The sequence below is a fragment of the Acanthisitta chloris genome, unplaced genomic scaffold (genome assembly GCF_000695815.1).
Source record: "Acanthisitta chloris isolate BGI_N310 unplaced genomic scaffold, ASM69581v1 scaffold40362, whole genome shotgun sequence".
NCBI lineage: Eukaryota > Metazoa > Chordata > Aves > Passeriformes > Acanthisittidae > Acanthisitta > Acanthisitta chloris.
In genome coordinates, this window is record NW_008659629.1 from 46,475 (window position 1) to 66,625 (window position 20,151).

General features: G+C 42.0%; 1 protein-coding gene across 1 annotated transcript in view; it reads left to right on the forward strand.

Annotated features, from left to right (window-relative positions):
* The window catches only part of ANK2 (ankyrin 2, neuronal), a gene marked incomplete at its 5' end in the record, with an annotated part of 80,422 nt that overhangs the window by 41,279 nt on the left and 18,992 nt on the right, over positions 1-20,151 (forward strand). The window contains 10 exon segments of the mRNA XM_009069439.1: positions 4,721-4,945; positions 7,616-7,770; positions 9,183-9,394; positions 10,239-10,443; positions 11,114-11,210; positions 13,677-13,905; positions 15,176-15,301; positions 16,045-16,167; positions 16,968-16,997; positions 18,225-18,246. Coding sequence (XP_009067687.1) covers positions 4,721-4,945; positions 7,616-7,770; positions 9,183-9,394; positions 10,239-10,443; positions 11,114-11,210; positions 13,677-13,905; positions 15,176-15,301; positions 16,045-16,167; positions 16,968-16,997; positions 18,225-18,246 — 1,424 coding nt within the window.

Genomic DNA, 20,151 nt, shown 5'->3' on the forward strand with positions numbered 1-20,151 from the left:
GTTTGTCTCTGCTTCCTCACACTGCGACTAACACTGAATGCTGCTATCTCCTTGTTTCCCAGTTTCTTCCCTAAATTAAGACAATGTACACCGAGGAGTTGTTAGCTGTGTCTGCAGTGGATGTGCTCTGGTTGGAGCTCTTTGTTCCCTGCTGCCCGACGAGCGCATGTGTGCCTGCCCGGCTAGTCTGACGCAGGAACCCTTCCTGACCCGACTGTATGAGAGTGGTGGTGTAGATTTTGCCTCTTTGGGTGCTGTGTGTTCAAACAGCTGTTGCCTGTCCTAGAAAGCCCCTTCCCTGCCCTGCTGGGTTTGCATGGCTCCTCAGCGACTCTGCAGAATGAGTTTGAGTGCCTACACGCTTGTGTCCGCAGCCACCCGAAGCTCTGCCTCTCCGCAAAGCTCCTTCCAGCACAGGGACTCCTCACAAAGCACACAACAAGTGTCTTCCTTCACCCCCACGGCACTGACACACTGGTTTTTAGTTTCTTTGTTCATCCTGCTGTTATCTTTCAAAGGAGGAGAGAGAGTAGAACTAGTAGTTAATTCTATGCAGGTAAAATCAGCGAAGGGAATAAATAACTCAGGCTCAGATCTGAAATATAAATACTTCATGAAAATACACTCCAACTTTTTGCCCATATAATATCTGTGTTTTGATCAAGTGAAGCCGTTAGAAAACCCATTTGCTCTCTGTAGAAGGCATGGAAACAGCCTGAAACTTTAGGGGCCTTTTGTGTATGTGCTCAACCACAAGCACACTGTAGCCAATGTTGTTTGATGTAGTTACCTTTTATATGCCAAATATGTAGGTTTTAATTGATCTAAAAATCAAAGAGAATTCAGTGGCCTCTCAAATTGATGAGTAAGTATGGCTAAATTAGAGGAGAATGGATGATGATGCTTGAGCTAACTGCTGTGTGTTTAACAGGAGCAGGTATAGACTCTCCTGCAGTCTGCAACTGATTCCTATAGGAGAATTGCTTTTGTTCTTTATCTTTTTCTTTAGAAAAATAGTTCTAATTTCCCCTTCATTTTCTTTCAAAGAGAGAAGGTGATGATTTCCCCAAACTTGATTTGTTGCATTGATTTGGCTATTATATTGCACTTCCACCTTGCTAAGTCTCAGGCAAGTTCAGTATCGATCCAATTTGCAGGACTGTCAGGGCCACATGTTTGTGTCGTGCTTCATTTCTAACAGAACCTTTAAAACTGGAAATCAAACTTACTTAAAGGCTATCTCAGTACTGAGAAGGATCATATCCTTGTTGCCCTAGTCACCCTTGACAAGCCAATTGTGACTGCAGCTGTAACCCCTAATCTGCTTTGACTTTGAGTCATCGCTTAATTGAAATATAAGTTCAAGTTCCTTTAATCCCTTTTATTAACCCTTATTTTCACTCTTTTTTTCCCCTCTCTTGAACTCTTCACAGCCATTTGTGTTTCTCTGTAATGATTCCTCTCCTTTCATTCTCTGTATGTAGGTGGATGATAGTGCTTGTAGTAGTGCCCTGTGGAGCTGGAACATGGAGTAGGCTCTGAATTTCCTGCTTAGCCTCAGGGAGTGTATATGATGTTAGGGATATTCACACAGTAGTATTATGCACTAATTTCCTTCTGACCATGGGAGTTTATTGGGAAAAGGTACCACTTCCCAGAGTGATGGCTTCATCTGCCAATTATCCCTGCTAGTTTTGTTTGTTGAGTGCAATCTCTTCCTATCTCACTCTTGTCACTTAACATCTGCTAAAAGAAACATCAAGGAGAAGAAAAATAACGTATGTGCGCATGGGCAACAGAGTAATTAGTTTTACATTTCCTTTATATTAGTCATGCAATTTGTTTCACTGTCTAAACACACATTTCAGAAAGCATGCATTAGTTTGGGTGAGTTATCTGTTATTGAGAGAGCCCTTCAAAAGGGAAGAGCTTTTCCAGTCCTGGGCCAGTAATGGCACCATCCAAATTCCCTATTACGTAGCAAATCGGCAGAAACAGAGGATACTGTGCTCCAGAAAATGCTTTGTTACATGTTATTTGCTTCACTCTCTGGGATAGCTAAACTTATGTGAAATGTGCTGATCAAAACCTCTAAGAGATGAAAAGAAATTGGTTTAAATAAGGGAATGAAAAAATGAATATGGCAAAAAGCTGGAAAATAAGCAGGAAGTTTTGGTGGAAAAGGACAATAGATTCATAGTGGTATATTGCTGATTTGTGAACTGGCTCCTCCACAGTTATTGTGATAATTGGCATTGGCCTTTCTACACTCTCCTCACACTATTCCATGCCTGTCTGAATTAATAACTGCATTAGATCTTCTTTATGGTAGAAACAGCTGGTTTTGCAGTGAATAATAACAATATCCTACTGTTTTAATCCTAATCATTGTTACCTTTGTGTCCACCTTCCAATGAGACTTACCTCTGCCTGTTGTTTTTATTCTTTGGAGCAATAGTTGGTTTCAGCGGGAGAAGACTAATAGACCTTGTGATAGGTCACCAACAGACCTTACTCTGACCCACCAGGCACATTCAGTAAGCCAAAACTGAAAGGAAGAGTTGCAGCCATAGTAAAAGAACCCAATATTGTGGTCAGAAGGGAGATTGTTTGGTTTGGAGCCTCTGTCATGTCTATGTATTCTTCTTCGGCATTGCTGAGCACGTGGGGAGATAAGCTAAGGAAGACATAATACAAGTGACCTAGCACTCGTATTTCAGTGTTGGGCAGTAAAAGAAGGTGATCCCGTTGTTAAAGTATACAATCTTGGGTATTATGTCAATAATGAGAAAAATTAAATCCTACAGGTTTTGTTCCTGACAGCTTACACAATGAAAAATGTGAATGCTAATTTAATTCAGTCAGAGCACTCATTAGCTGCTGGTGATTTTGGGGGAGTGTTTGTGTTGCTCAGCGTATTAGCTTCAAAACGTGAAACTCTTCTTCCAGCAGTGTCACTAGCTGCCTCACACACACTCCAGGCTCCGACCCAATCTCTGAACCATCACCCAGAACCACTTTGATAACACTTGATGCACATAAAGGGTAATGCAGTGCAAGCCACAGAGCATTAGTGCAACAACTGAGCATTTAGTCTCTCTTAAGCTCTTCTTTCATCTGTGCTTTAACCTGTATAAAGAATGTATTTTGTGAAGGAAGCTCCCATTTCTCTCAACTAATCCCCAGACAATGGAAGCTGTAAAATGTTTTCACTTTCTTTTTTTCCCCCCTTGTTAAAACCACAGAAACACCAACCTCTAAGGAATGAGCTAATGGTTGTACTCCCCAGAGTTTTACACTAAACAAAGCCCATAGAGGTATCTGAATGGCAGTAGACTAGGAGACTGCATGTGTGAGACAGACTGGCATCCGTGGTGCATGGTGTGCTTCTGACTGGCGCTTGTGGCTCCTCCCCATCGTCCATCTCTCTGACTTGCACGGTGTGTCGAGTGTCGTGTTTCTTACAGCATGTGGAATTCCTTGTAGCCGTGTGGACAGTGAATGGATGCAATGTTTGTTGCACAGAACGGTCAAGGGGACAGTGGAAAAATCCCTGTGTTTGTTACTGCTGTTTTAAGGGCTTTTCTCTATTGCAGGTCCTTCAGTTGCATTTCTGCGACTCCCCATGTGATGGTTCTATTTTAGTGGCTAGAAGTAGGCCTGACACCGTTCTGTCTCATCTGCTCTTATTTTCACTTCCAGCAACCTGACATCCCCATCCCACATCAGGCATGATCCTAAGTCATAAAATACCAAAAAAAATGGAAGTAGTTCTACACCTTTCCCAAGAATGTCCCCAATCTGTCAAAACCGACCTGTTGGGTCTATGTGGAACTACAAAAACTTCAGCACAAAAGAAGCTCCAAACAAAATGAAATGTTTTTCTCCCTTTTAAAGCAAAAGAAATGAATAATTTAGCTTGTGCTAGAAGAGGGCTCCCTGTGGGTGGCTTTCTGCAGCTCTGAGTTTTCCAGTGAGACATGGCGTTGCTGTGCAGAGTAGCAGAGAAAACCAAAACTCTATAAATAAACCTTGTACAGTGACTGTAGCTATTGTCCTCCCCCCAAAATCCAAAGTCTGACTTCAGACAATAATGGTGTGGTGGATTTGTACGTAACTAGGTGATCACCCACTGTTGGAGTATAAATTGTATCCACACACTCCAGAATGAATTTTGTTTTTAATCCAAACTCATTTTTGTTAGAAATTGTAGTTTATCAAATAACTGGAAAATTATTTTGAGAATCTAAAAAAACCAAAACCTCAAGCCACCAAGTAGCCAGAAAATTGTATTGGGAATCTAAGAAAAAAAATCCCCTATCAGAATTAGCTTTATATTTTTGAATTGCAAATAATTTTCTTCACTAAGATGTATTTGCCTGTGAGGTCCTTAGAGTGCCAATTTGAACTACAGCTGCTTGCAGGTGCAGAGTAGTGATATTGCACTTTGTCTCTACATTCACGTGTGCTCACAGTTAGTAGTGGCTGCTGGTGCTTTTGCCAACAGCAGCCCTGTAAAATCACACTTTCTGTGATGAACTCCTAGGGAGCAGTTGCCAGTCTAATGACTCAATGATTTGGTGCTTCACATGGGAGAAAGGCTTTTTCTAATTGTACCTCTTGAGCAAGAGCTCTGTTGCCATACATAGTGCGTGGAACACATCCCCCGCAACAACCCATGACACCTTTGGTCCCTAATTGTTTTCTCCTGGTTTTCCAGCTTCCTGGTTAGCTTCATGGTGGATGCTCGTGGGGGAGCCATGAGGGGCTGCAGGCACAACGGGCTGCGCATCATCATCCCTCCGCGCAAGTGCACAGCGCCCACGCGCGTGACGTGCCGCCTGGTCAAACGCCACCGCCTGGCCACCATGCCCCCCATGGTGGAGGGCGAGGGGCTGGCCAGCCGCCTCATCGAAGTGGGACCTTCTGGTGCTCAGTTCCTTGGGTAAGGAGGGCCATGTGGCCTAAAGGAAAACATTCAACCTAGTTTTCGTGGTTCCAAGTTGCGCTGAAATGGTTCCTTGTTTCAAGACTTGAACCAAACAAGAGCTTTGTAACATGCAGTAACAGAGAGAGTTGGGTGAGATACAGATCAGTTGTCAGTTAACAATTCACAAAGCTTTTATGCCTTTTTCCTTTCAAAACAGGTATTTTAGCTAGCACTGAGGGTAATGTGCTTCCTTGGATATAAACAACTCGGTGTTGTGGTATTAGAGTGGGAGAAGGGTCTTTTGCAACCAGAAAAGGCAGCTCACACTATATCTAAAAAAAGTCTATAGCACAGCACTGATCTAACCCCAAATGAGAAACCTGACACAACACAAGGTACAGAGGGTGATTTTGGAGACTTGTGTTATCAGTAATTTGGCCTATCAGGGAAGCACAGTGCCCTTGGTTTTTCTGGGGTTGGAATTGCTAAATTAAGCAATAGGACAACCCTGAGATTTTTTTGGCTGTTTCTTCTGTCCAATGCTGCATAACCTGTAGAAAGATTGGGTTCGTGTCTGCTGCTGAGCTTGTTTTAGAAATTTTCAGCCAAGAGCAGCAGTTATCTGCACTTCTTAAAATTTGTTTTACCAACTATCCTCCCTATCAACTGTGGCATCCAAAAGTGGATGATTGAAGGAATCCCTTCTCTTCACTCAGAAACTGTGGAAAAATGACTCTGTAAACAGCAGTAGTTTAAATCCACTTGGAAACAACTCAGTTGTTTTAAAATCTTGCTGTAACAGGCAAGTGATCAGAGCCACTATCTTCATTAGTGCTACCACTTATCCTTTTCACGTCTCACTTGTAAAGAGAAGCAGAAAGAAATCTAAAGAACAGAAGAAATACTGTGCTGTCACATTCAGTCTTCCCATTATCTCTGTCACACACAAATGGCTCTTAAGTATGTTTCCCATTTTCTTTCTAATGGTTCCTCTACCTGGTAAGAATGTGTCCCCTGCAAGCCCAGGATGTAGCCTAGTTTATTCATTCTCAGATCGTTGTGTCCTTCCTGAGAGTGTTTTTCCAGATGTTGTGCTGGCAGTGAAATGAGGAAATCGCTGTGCTGTTTGCAGAGGTGCATTCTAAGGTCCAGATTCTGTTCCCATTGACTTGATGGCCCAAACCCCTACGAGCCAGAAAAGATCCTCAATTAAGAGAACCAATTTTGGTCACCAAATTGTCATGGCTAGGACAGAACCTTATTCAGTGTACAGCCTAATTCCACTCTGTGCACCAGACAGTGGCACTGGCGTTCTGGCACAAAAAATACATAAAGTTTATTTATGTTCTTTCTTTCACTGCTGCTTTGGATGTACTCAGTAAACTTCATCTGCCTACGGCTCCTCCCCCACTTAATGAGGGAGAAAGCTTGGTCAGCCGAATCCTTCAGCTGGGGCCTCCTGGGACCAAATTCCTTGGGTAGGAGAGACTTGAAACAAATTGATGGATGCTGACCTCCCCATTCTTCTCCTCCTTCTGCAATATGATTTTTTTATGTCATTATGCCCATGATACTGTCCCTTTCTATCATTTGAGATTTTGTACACTTTAACCCTTAGTGGACCATTTTTCAACCTTTGTGGTATGTGGTTTTGTTTTGGTGGTATGTTTGTATCTTTTTTCTTCAAGTACTGTGGCCTTCATTTTTGTTTTGGCATGAAATCTTCCTAGTTATGTGCTTGATGTCTGTAGCAAAGCAACCTGGATTGGGACCAAAAAAAAAAAAAGGAATCTACTGTAAAATTTAAGATTTTTTTTTTTATCAAGGACTGATCAATGAATAAGTTACATGTTGGATACCACCAGTGTGATAGAACACATGGCATTTACTTTGTACATGGCAACCTGTGTGAGTCCTCTAATTAGAGAAGTGTACATGCAAATATCTTTATATCTTCTCTCTTATTCCTAAGAGTATGTATGTATATGTATATCTAACTATGGATATATTATATGTACACATATGTGTTGTATATGTGTGTGTATATATATGGACACATACGCTGATACATATATTGACATCTGCTTGTAAGTCAAGGAGGCAAATTCTTATCTCCTATACTGCAGTAGAAACCCAGATGATCTCCTCAGACCTCCTGTGTCAATCCCAGGGTGTAAATCAGGAATAAATTCATTGGAATATGTAGAATCACAAAGCAGTAGAATTGGACACAATCACCCACGGATTGCAATGAAATTATTCTGATTTGCACTGTATAAAGGAGATCAGAATTTGTCCCACTATTCCTATACATTACAGTAGATTCTCTTTGAAATGAAGTTGCACAGGTTAACCCAGACAGTAGTGACAACTAAAACCAGCATGAGTTTTTGATGGATTTGCAAAACAATCACCAAATTTCCAGATAAGCACAATTATCTTACCAAATCTCATTCACACTGTGGAAAGAGGTGAATGCACTTGTTCATCTGTCCCTCAGCACTCACTGGGTCCCTGTAAAAACCTAGTACGTGTTAGTGGCCTATTAGTTTAGGATTCTGCCAAAGTATTCCTGCCAAATAGGTAGAATTCCAGGTCACTTTGTGGCAGACTGAATAGAGTTGCTGTTAATCCTGTCTCTTCCTCTCTCCCGTGTGCATTTAATGCGCTGTGTTGCTGTGCCAGGCCTGTGATTGTGGAGATCCCCCACTTCGCTGCCCTGCGTGGCAAGGAGCGGGAGCTGGTGATCCTGCGCAGTGAGAACGGGGACAGCTGGAAGGAGCACTTCTGTGAATACACTGAGGACGAGCTCAACGAAATCCTCAATGGCATGGATGAAGGTATCCACTGGCACTTTGGATTTTATCCTCTACCTGGGGGTAATATTTTTACCAGTCCTTCTGTTTAGCACCTCACCTTTGCTCCACCTGTGATTCTGTGGCACTACATTCTCCAGAGACATCATTTTGAGCCATGCTGGAGCATAATCACCTTTGGAATGTGGCTAACAGATCAAAAGAGGTGATTCTTCCCCTCTACTCTGCTCTCATGAGACCCACCTGGAATACTGCACACAGTTCTGGTGTCCTCAACATAAGAAGGACATGGAACTGTTGGAGCAAGTCCAGAGGATGCCACAAAGTTGCAAAGAGGACTGGAGCATCTCCCCTACAAGGACAGGCTGAGAGAGTTCGGGCTGTTCAGCCTGGAGAGGACTGCATGGAGACCTCAGAGCAACTTTTCAATATCTGAAGGGCCTACAAGGAGCCAGAGAGGGACTCTGTGTTAGGAACTGCAGTGATAGGACAAAGGGTAATGGGTTCAAACCGAAGGAGCGAAAGTCTAGGTTGGGTATTAGAAAAAAGTTTTTTACTCTAAAAGTGATGAGACACTGGCACAGGTTGCCCAGGGACGTGGTGGCTTCCTCTGCCCTGGCGGTGTTCAAGGCCAGGCTGGATGAGGCCTTGAGCAACCTGATCTAGTGAGGAGGTGTCCATCCCCAGGGCAGGGGGTTGGGACTAGATGATCTGTAAGGTCCATTCCAACCCTTAAATTCTGTGATTCTCCATAAAGGAGCCAGCAGCCGCACTGTGTACTGGTGCTGACTTCCAAGGGGTGGGACTAAACCAAACCTCCCATCACGAAGTTGACAGTAGATGCTAGACTTGTGTTTTCTGCTGCTCCTTTTCATTGTGTTAAACACAAAGCTTCCCTAGCAAACATCTTTCCAAAACAAGACAATTATCATCCTGATCCTTTCCAAGCAGCTCCACGTGTGGGAGGAAATGTCAGTCATGGGTACTCTTGCTTTCTGAAAGAACAGAATGGCCTTGGGCTGTCTAGGGAGCTGCAGAATTTGTTATTAATTTTGATGGATATTTTTACCAGAAACAAAATCCCAAACAAGGTAAACAACCCAACTCAGAGAATTAAAGCTGAACTCATACTTTGATACTTGGAGTTTCATTTCCTTGGTGCTGCTCCAGTACATTGTAAATATGTGAAGTAAACAGGGGCTCAAACCAATCCCTTTGCTTGTTTGGCTGCTGATTTTGGAGATGTCAACATGTTCTGTTTGCTGTCTTCAGCTCCCTTCAGTTATTTGTTCTGTCTCTCTGTTTCCTTTCCCCCTCCAGACACAATACTTTGTGTAACTTGCAGTCACACTGTGAAAATCATGATGCATTTTGAAGTTTGCTGTATGGTTTCTACAAAACTCTTGTCTTCTGACCATCTCCTCTCTTGGTCTTAGTACTGGACACTCCAGAGGAGCTTGAGAAGAAACGGATCTGCCGCATCATCACCAGGGATTTCCCTCAGTACTTCGCAGTGGTATCTCGGATCAAGCAGGACAGCAACCTCATTGGTCCTGAGGGAGGGGTGCTGAGCAGCACGGTGGTCCCACAAGTGCAGGCAGTCTTCCCAGAGGGGGCTCTCACCAAACGGATTCGTGTTGGCCTCCAGGTACAGTGAAAACATCATAGGTTCTTTAGTGTGAAATCCCCTCCTTTGCATGGAGAGCAGCATCTTCAGCTTCTCCTCTTGCTTGTTTTCTCCAATGCTTCCCGTAAAAGTAGTAATAAAAATATCCATGCAAAAATCAAAACCTAGTGGTAAAGCTTTGGATTTTCCAGTTAATTCAGGTTTCTGTCAATCCTGGTTGATTCCTATATGGTCTTGGGAAAAGCACCTAATTTTGGCGATGATTATGATATTAGTGTAGCTCCTAGAACCGTTTATCTTAAACACTTCCTATGAAAGGCATCAGAGAAGTGCAAAGTGCTGCAATCATTAGGTCAGATGTTCTCAGTGTGAAGGAACCAGCCTAAGAATTCACTCCTGAAAGAGTGAGAAGTCTTTCCCTTGTCTCCACCCTGTCCTGCTGCACTTATCCTCAGCTTAACCTTGGTCAGGAAACTGCTTGTTGAAATCCCCTGGGATTAACTGAAGAGCACACTGAAACAACTCAGATCTTGTTCTAAGGGGGAAAAAAACCTGATGAGGGCATTATTTGCTACTGGTTAAATGAATTAAAATAATGCTGGAAAGGTCTGACAAGCACCGAGAAAGGAGATAGGAAGAGGAGGAAGGTGTGGGAAAGTTGGGAAAAGGAGGTCTCTCCTTCTCACTGGTAGTCAGTTCCTCTGCAGATTTTTGTGGGAAAACCCATGAAACTAGACTGCCATTTTAGACTACCATTTAGTCTGACAACTGAAGGATTTTGTGGCAATATCCGGGCTCAGTTCTTTACATACTCCCCAAATTGTTTCCAAGTAACTCTTCTGTTATTTTCTGTTGCTTGGCAAAGGCTCAACCTATGCACACTGAACTTACAAAGAAGATTTTAGGCAACAAGGCTACCTTCAGCCCCATAGTCACCCTGGAGCCCAGGAGGAGGAAGTTCCATAAACCCATCACCATGACGATTCCTGTCCCCAAGGCCTCCAGCGACGGCATCATGAACGGCTATGGAGGCGACACACCCACCCTGAGGTTACTATGCAGCATAACAGGTAGGATGCCAATCTCAGAGCTTCTTGTGTGGATCTTGAAGCTGTCAGGCCTTATGGGCTGAAAACGTTAAGCTGATTCCACACGTGGGAAGCTTAGTGAAAACCTGACTGGGATGAGAAGCTGTAAAAATAAACTACTTTCCAAACAATTACTTAATAGTAGAAATAACATTTGTTGTTTAGACTAACAAGAGATGTGTAATCTAATCACAGACTTAGGGTTTGGTGGGGTTTTTTGCATTTTCTTTACAGTTTGTTTCTTGAGGAGCAGCGTACAAGTGTAGTACAGACTCAGTATTGCAGTGTGCTTAGGAGGAAATTGTTAGGGGTTAACCCTTGGTAGTTGCTATAAATCCAAAATGACTAGTGCCTCATTCAGTTGCACTTGAGAGGCAGAAATGAGTGGCACGTATTTCATTAATTTAATCATGTGCTACAGGACTCAGCAGTTGAAAATGATTTGGCCACTTGGTTTTCTCAGGGTACATCCATCGATTAATGGTTTCTGCTATAGCATTAGTGGAATAATGTACACCCAGGAGAAGACCTGTCTGGGATTATTGCTGGTTTCATAGCACCTCAAAACTCAGAAGAATGTAAAATATTTCATAGAAACAAAACAGTTGCAGATTTGCTTGGTGTTAGTTGTGTTTTCAACCTCTCATTTCAGGAGGAACCACCCCTGCCCAATGGGAAGACATCACTGGGACAACACCACTGACATTTGTTAATGAATGTGTTTCCTTCACAACAAATGTGTCTGCCAGGTACCTACACAACAAACATGAGCTTTCCAGAGACACTTTCAAGTGCATATCTCTTTTTCCACAACTGTTTCCTTTAAACTCTTTTGGTTTATATAGTAGAAGGAACAGAGATATTTCTTACTACGCAAATCCCCATGGAAACAGAAATCCCTTGTTTGGGTAGCTCATTATACAGCTTATAAATGATGTTACTTCCAGAATATCCTACCATGCAGAAAGGGCCTGTAGGTGTACCAAACTGGGATCTAGAAGCAGCTCTCCCAACCACCTGTTCTTGTGATGAGATTCAGCCACTGCTGGTCTGAAAACAGAATTTCATGTAAAAAATAGTTATAGATATGTATATATACTTTAGTTTGTGTCCTGGCCATGATTTATGTCACAGAAATGCACAAAAAAATCTCCTACTCTCTAACAGGAGGTACAGTCCATGACCTGGAAAGTATTCAGTTTAGGTCTAGCAAACAGTTTAAAAAAAATTCTTGGCTGATTTGCCCATGAAATCCATGAATTCAGTGCAAGTATTCAGCATCCAGGGAAGTTATTAGTATTAGGTTAGGTTTGTTGTTTACTGAAATGATGTATTCAGTGTTAAAATAGGATCAGCTTTTGCACTCCAACCTCTACTCTAACATTAGGCAAAATGAAGTGCATTTTTATTATACTCTTTCAGCTCAGAAAGGGCTTTTCCCCCCATTAATTTGGATGCTTTGCTGCTGTACATTCCTTTTTGGTTCAGCTTTTTGGTTCACAGCAGCAGTGACCACGAGAGGATCTCACAGTGCCTCTAGCTCTCAGCTGCTACCTGCAGCCACGTGTAAAGGTAGAAGGTCAAGGTGAATTCAAGAAGCACATGTGGACACTAGGTGCAGAATGTGAGAGGTCAAGTGCCTACAAGTGTGACATCCCCAGCAGGACTACACAGCCAGAATGAGGGTGACACTATATGGATCTATAATCCATATCAGTAATGAGTGGATCTTTCCTAATCCTGAGGGTGACCTGAAAATTGATTGCTATTGCTAATCATAGAATCATCAAATGTTAAGGGGTTGGGATGGACCTGAAAGATCATCTAGTCCCAACCCCCTGCCCTGGGCAGGGACACCTCCCACCAGAGCAGATTGCTCAAGGCTTCATCCAGCCTGGCCTTGGTTCTGCTGATGTTCTGTGATACAGGTAAAGTCCAATTAGAGATTTTAATGGGTTCTACCTCTTCTTTTTGTGAATGTTTTAGGAATGTGCAACTGTCTGCTTGGCCCCAAACATCATTCTAAATGCTGGCAAGGTTAGAAAATGGGATTTTTCATGTATTTCCAGTCAGAGAATTAACTTCTTTGCAAAAGGGCAAGCTAACCTGAATTTCTCCACTCATGCCCTGGTCTAAAAGTGCCTCTGCCCTTGTGCCTTGCTGAGAATCAGCTGGTTCCTGACTGTTTGCTATTCTCAGTAATTTCTTCATGTCTAGTTAAATCTGGTTAAATGATGGACAACAGATTTCCCATTCGTAAGCCTAACTGTGTCCAAAATGAGCTTGGGAAAGAGATACGTTTGTCATGTGAATTACAGTGCAGACTTTGAGGCATAGCTGTTTGTTTTCCATTTCCTGAGCTGCAGCTTTTAAAAGCTTTAGGATCTGTTTGAGCTTTCTAGCCCCTGGTGTATGGCAGCAAATCACTTGAGCATCTGGTGGCTTCTCAGAGGATGTAGCCTCTCCAGTCTGAGTCCTGCACAGCACAGTTCTCCCACGCAGCAAAAGGAAAGTATCAGTGTGCAGAGCCTTTCTGTACCAAACAGGATTTCTCTCTTTGGAATGTCATCAGCCTGGTTTTCTGACCAGGATGTTAGTTAACTGTTCTTAAAGATCAGCACAGCGGGAAATTGGCTATTATTCAGCTGCAGATGAGTAAGCCCAGAGCAGTCACACTCAGAGGTGTGCTTTGGGGGTTACAATGCCATGTAATCCACAGTAAGGAATAAACCCCCTGGAGCTTACATCAGCTTTGGAGCTGGCTCTGACCTCTCATGACTTCCATCTCCATCCCACGGGTGTGAAACCCGAGCATGCTGTCCACCCACACAGTGGGGTTTGTTTAAAGGAAGTGTCATCAGCTCTGCAGAGAAGTTGAAGGGATAGCTGGGAAGGAAGGCAGTATGTGTTACTCCTTGGGAAATGCTTGGTGGCTAAATTCACATAGGAATCTTTTCTGATTTTGCAGCACTACACAGTGCACAAATCATTTGCATTCACCCTCAGGTTTTGATATTGTATGTAAAAAATGTCCTGCTAACCTCTAAGTAGGATAGCAGACAAAAACCCAAGCTCAGCTGCTTTTTTTTATACTCTATTCTTCCCATACACAAATGCTGTGGTTATCAGCTAATGCTGCCACGATGGGGAAACATAAAGCTTCCTTCCTTAAACTTTTCTGTGCTGCTCACACAACTCTTCATTCTGTTTTCCAGATTTTGGTTGATAGACTGTCGACAGACACAAGAATCTGTTGCTTTTGCTTCCCAAGTGTACAGAGAGATTATCTGTGTCCCTTACATGGCCAAATTTGTGGTGTTTGCCAAATCCCACGATCCCATCGAGGCGCGGTTAAGGTGCTTCTGCATGACGGACGACAAGGTGGATAAAACCCTGGAGCAACAAGAGAATTTTGCTGAAGTTGCCCGAAGCAGGGATGTAGAGGTACTGTGCAAGACTCTTAAAGTTTTCTCCATCTTCTAGTGTCTTTTTTAGTGTATATTTTCTGCCTTCTATCTGCCACAAGTACTGAAAAGTAATAGTGCCAACAAGTACTGTCATGGTGCAGTACCAGCCATCACGGTAAGATGGGAACTTTGTCAGATGTGAGGGAAAAGTAGTGAAGAAACCCTATTCCTAGTGGGAAATTGCTAAACTCTCAATCCAGAGGGCTCAGGGGAGATAGAGCCGAAAAGGACAGGTAAATCCCAACCGCCAGTAACTCCATTAAACCAGAAAGGCCTTTGTGAATCTCTTTGTCAGCACCTTTGCATACCAAGGAGTTAAACTGGCAGTTAATACTGTGCTTTACAAAGCTAAAATTGAATTAAATCTGTTGCTGAACAGGCAAAAATTTTCCTATGTGGAATTCAGCAAACTGCCTGCAAAATGCAGTTTTTCTGGCTCTGTCAGCTTCCTCAGAAGGGATGACAAATGGGAAATGCCTTAACTTACATGCATAGCATATTCTTCTGCTTAGTTCAGTCTCTTTTTCATGAGAATCCCACCTTGAGAAATGTATCCTTGCTGTTCCTGGAGCTCTGACAGGCATTTCTGGTGCAGAGATAAAATATGGGTTTATCAAACTGAATGGCAAGGCTGGATTTCTGGGGAAGAAGGGTGAGACATTAATGCATTGGCAGTTTGAAGGGAACATCTCCAGAACTGTTGATCTGATATTTAAACATCTGGAGAAGCCATAACAAGAGCAACCTGAAGACACAGGGATTTCAGAGAGGTGTTTACTCAAGGCCTGACTTTCAAAAGCTCTAGACCTTTACAAATCAAGCTGAAATCAATAGATTCTACTGGTAAACACTGTCTTTGACTTTGGATTTGATTGCTGAAGAAAATACTCCTTGGACTGTGATGATAAGGCCAAGTTAGCAAAGGATTCTAAAATTAGAGCCAATAAAAAAACCAAATTAAAATGTAGATTAAGAATTCACCCGGATTCATGTCACTGAATACTCATTTTGCCATTTACGGTGCCATGCTGTTGCTATTAAGTTATCAATCTATTCCATTTGGAATTCAGTACTCTGAAGTGTTTCCACACACTTTAGGTCACTGTACACAACAAATCTTGTAAATGCTGACAAGCTCTAGCAATTCCAGAGGTTGACTGAACCCAGAATAGCATCATGTTTAAGAAGAAATCCTAACCACCTCACAGGGATGAATTACTGCTCAACTTCTTTTCCCTTTCCCACAGGTATTAGAAGGAAAACCCATCTATGTTGACTGCTTTGGCAATTTGGTGCCCCTTACAAAGAGTGGGCAGCACCATATATTCAGTTTCTTTGCCTTCAAAGAGAACAGACTTCCTCTGTTCGTTAAGGTAATGTTAATGGCTCCTTCTTGGGTGTTTCAAGCTTTTGTTTCACTGTATTTTTGTGAACAAAGGGAAAAGGAAATTATTCATTTAGCTAAATTCCCAACCTAATTTTATCCTTTTTTATCACTTTTTGGTGAGTAGAAAAGTTTGTTGAACAAAAATCAAACCAAAAATCTTCTGTTTCTCCAAGATTAACAAATACTTTAGGCCTAGCTGTAGAGCCAGTGACTGCTGTGGCCATGGAGGGCTGCAAGCACCAAGCCACCAGCACCTTCTCTTCTGGAGAGGGAGATTAGAGGGCACTGCAAACCTCCCACAAGCTTTTCCTTTCACCTGGACATCCTGTTACCATTACATAAAACAGAGAAATGTCTTATGAAAGAAACCTCGTAAAAAGTAGAGAAGATCCACCCATTCCCTCGCTGTATTAAATTTGTAGACAAATTGTAAAGTTCCTCCCTCCTTTCCAGCAATATTTTGTAAGTTTCTTTTCATTAACAGCTTTATGCTACCGCCTACCTTTGACTTTGCATATTTTCCTCCATGCTGGATTTTCCAATACACAAATACACCCATATGTACCTTTACAAACAGCAGGAGGGAAAAAAAGAGAAAACGTTATTTTTGCGTAGCTGGACTTTTTCTCCCTCTTTTAACCTCTCCTCTAAATAGTTTTGAGAGGCACAAGTAGATGATGCAGCAAAAGAGCCGGCGAAGAGCTGAAATGTCTGTGTTTGCTCTGCCAGGTGCGAGACAGCACTCAGGAGCCCTGTGGGAGATTATCGTTCATGAAGGAGCCAAAGTCTACAAGAGGCCTCGTTCACCAAGCCATATGTAACTTAAACATCACTTTGCCCATTTACACAAAGGTACTGTGGAATTATCATGATCAGCATTACAGTGCAGGCAAGAATCAAGGAGGAGGGTAAAACATGGTTAAAGCTTTGTGGTCAGGGATTTTTCAAGGGGAATAAATTTCACCCAAGGGCTTTGAGTGTCTTGGGATTGGTACTCCCGATGTTAGTGTTTGAGCATGTCACCAGATATTTTTTGAGGGACTCAAAAGGGATGAGTGGGAGTGCCTTCAATTACTCTTTAAGCAAGATCAGATATAGGGCACTTGTTTCCTTAGAAAGAGTCAGTTTATTCTGTGAAAACACAGATTTTTCCCTCTCCTGGTCAGATTAGGAGCTGCCTACCTTTTAGGGGTGTATGAGGCTGTTGCCCCTGCTGCTGTTCATTTTTTCTCAGCACTTCTAGAATGTAATATAATCTTTATATAGCACTTTTGGATCATTTTAAAGTAGCACAGCTCAACATATTTTACCTTTAAATGGGTAATGTTCTGAAGTATTTTAAGTATTTACTCATGCTAATTTTGGGTGAAAAAAAGCAGGTATGTATTTAAAGTTTTGGTACAAATAAGGAGCAGTAGAAGTCTACCTCCAGAAGCAACTTTTCTGTTTGTGATTTGTTTTCTGTGTTTCAAGCAGAGTTTAGTTTTGTTGCTTTTTGACGTAAGGAATCAATTGCAGAAACATGCTGCATTTTCTTCTTTTCTGTTAAATGTTGTCAGAAATTTCTTTTTCTTCATGTCTTCTAAAAAAATTTGCATTTTGCCTGCTCTGTTTTCCCCTTCTCTTCCTGCACGGCATTTTGGAACTGAAAGGAATCAGATTCAGATCAAGAACCAGAAGAGGTAACGTTGCTAACTCAACATGTTCTTGCCTACACACACTACTCAAACCCAAGTGACAGACATAACTCAGCAGAGAAATCTGTAGTGGAACAGGCACGTGGATCCTCAGCTCAGTGCCACAAACACAGCCAAGAGCAGTGCACTGAAAGGCTCTTGCACAGGTTCACTTTTGGAATCTAGTGAATATATTGCATTTAACTTTATGAAGAATATTTCAAACAAGTGAAACCTTTTCAGTACTCACTAAAAGGCTCAGGGATTTTAACACACACCATACCTTGCATCAGCAGTACTGCACAGCTCATTTGCATTCCTCCCAGTCCTCCTTCCCCCACCACAAGTTTGTATAGGAAATTAAATGTTCAATGCTGTTTCTAACTTTGCATAGCCAAATTTACACAGCATGTGCTTGTGTGGACAAAAGATTGTGCTAGCAGAACTGAACTAAATTCAAGTTACAAGGCAACCTCAGAAATTTGCCTCTTAAATTTTCAGCCTGACATTGGATTTTGTTTAATGTTGTGGGTCTTTTTAGCAAGGACTATGTTTTCTTTTGAGCAACAGTATATTTGTGTGATTTTTTTCGTTCTGGACCCAAATACACTGAAAAATCAAAGAGTGGCCATCGCTGCTTCCATTTGGAGGTGTCGATAGCTATTAGTGGCACCCAGCCCTGGTCCTTGCCTTGGGCAGCAGCAGTTCTGCTGTTTGTGCACCAACTGCAGGGGCAAAAATGCAAGCCATGCTCTCAGAATGAATGTGGACAGTGAAACACAATGTGCAAAGCACAGTGGTTGTCTTCCAGATGGACCACGTGCCTTCAGGTAGCCATAGTGGAGTATTTTGCTTTAGACAGGAAGAAATAATGAAGCACAATGCACCAAAATTGGGACTAGATCATCTGTAAGGTCCATTCCAACCCTTAAACTTTAAAATAGCCAGAAATGCAGAAGCCTGGGCCCTCCACACTGCGTTTAAGGAAAATACATTGCACTGTTTTGCATCCACCATTGACCATAACTATAGCAAAGTAACCATTTTTCTGTTGTTAGAGATACGAAATAATTTAAGTCTCACTTTTGTTGTTATTTTAAACTCATTCTTGGTTCCGTTTAAGTCCCTGAATCTGTGAGTCTCCATACACCTATTAGCTTTGCCTTCACTAGTGACTTCTGTATGTCAATTATATTTGAACTTTTTAAATTTCCCTCTGTTTTTCTCTTCCAGGTTGATATGACTTCCGAAAAAAGTAAGATTTTATTTTTTTTCTTGACAAATGATACAGTGCAGTTTGTATGAAAGATGGCTAAGAGTAAAGATAAGCATGACAGAGCTAAGCTGTAACTGCTATTGCTAATAACATCGATACTTTAAAAACTTAATAGAAAGCAATTTAATATCAAAGCAGCTATACAATTAAATATGTTTTAACTGATGAATTAACCAGTAATGCAGTTTAAAACCGTTCATCTAAGCATTTACTTTCCTTTAACATCCCTAGTGATCCTGCTACTGCTATTTTGCTTGTATGAATGCTCATCCCTCCATTCTTTTTTTGTTTCCTCCATTTGTTTTCTCCACACATTGGTGCCTCATGGTTGAGACAGATGACAGTATCACTTTTAATGAAAACCCAACAAAGACTCCAATATATTTCATTGCTCCCATGGAATATAGCCACGCCAAAAAGTGATACTGTCCAAAGTGATCAGGCTGTTTAACCCTCCCCCTCCCTCCCTGCCCTTTACTGTGGTGAAATATGACTGGAAATCTGACTGCAAAGCTTGGCACAGCACATGGAGCCTCTGCGCATACAGATTCAGGCTGTGACTGTTAGAAACCGAGGGCAAGGGATTCACAGAGATCTCCTTTACAGAAGCTGCAAATCAAACCACTATCTACCCACTGAAGAGTGTCTCTAATAAGAGCTGTTTTCAGATTCAGCCATTTCTTGGCTCTCTCCAGGAAAAGAATTACATCTGTCTTGTTTCCAGTTTGAACTGCAATGTCTTGCCTTGTTTCCAGCTAAAGTGCAATGTCCTGTGTTGTTCTACCACTGCTTTCCTCGCTGCTGACTGCTGAGGCCACAGAGAGCCCCAGGGAGTGTTGCTGCTAGCCACATGCTGTTTGTGCTGGCACTTTATTTCCCCCTGGAGCTGCTTTGTTTCAGGCTAATTAACTCAGTTCTTTGGCCAGTGAGAGAGTCCTACATTTGATATTTATGAGTCTTACAAAGCTGTGAAATTACTGACTAGCATTTAAATATTTTCTGGACAGTTCACACCAAAACAGCAGCACCAAAAGGCCACATTTTCTGGTTATAATTAATGTACAGCACAAACATTTAGCATTCATTGCACCCAAGAGAATAGCAGAGCAAAATGGATGTTTTTCACAGAGAAATACAGCTAGTTATGTCCTGCCTAGGTTTTCTTTATTAGTGCTTTGAGACTGGGGTGCCAAAATGTGCATTTCTGTGTGAAGTGCTAGCCTGAAAAGCAAAATGTCCTGCTGTAATTACTAAGCATTGCATTCTGTTCATAACTTGCTTCAGTCCTCCACTCTTCCATTCTGTTCAGCATCCATTTCCTACCAGTCCTTGCTGACACGAAGCACTCCCAGCAGGCAGCAGTGGCACAAGGGGAACTACCTGTGTAACACTTGCCAGATCAGACCAATATTTCACCACAGTATGTTTTGACAATACTTTCATGTACCTTTGATTTCTAGGATTAATTTGTAGAGCTCTTGTTTTTTAACCAAAGCTACATACCCAGCAGCATTTGCAACACCTTTGCTTTGCATGGAAATAACTTGCCTTACATGGACTGTACGTGTGTGTCTAGCGTGACTGTCTGTGACTTTGGGTTTGCCATACATTACATTTTTTAAAACTCTGAAATCACTTCTAAGTTGATTCACAGTTTTTTCTTATTATCTCTCCTTTTCTTCTCTGTCTTCTCTTTCCTCAGTCAGTTCATTAGTTGTCAATGAGGATGTTCCAAGGAAAGGACCATGCCTCTTAAAACCAAAGACTTGTTTGTTTCATTGTGTAGGTGTGAGATCCCCTTAGATGAAATGCCGGTTTGCAGCTGATTCAGATCTCTACGGATTCGATCACATTTTAGATTACTGCAGAATTCCTTTTCACCTT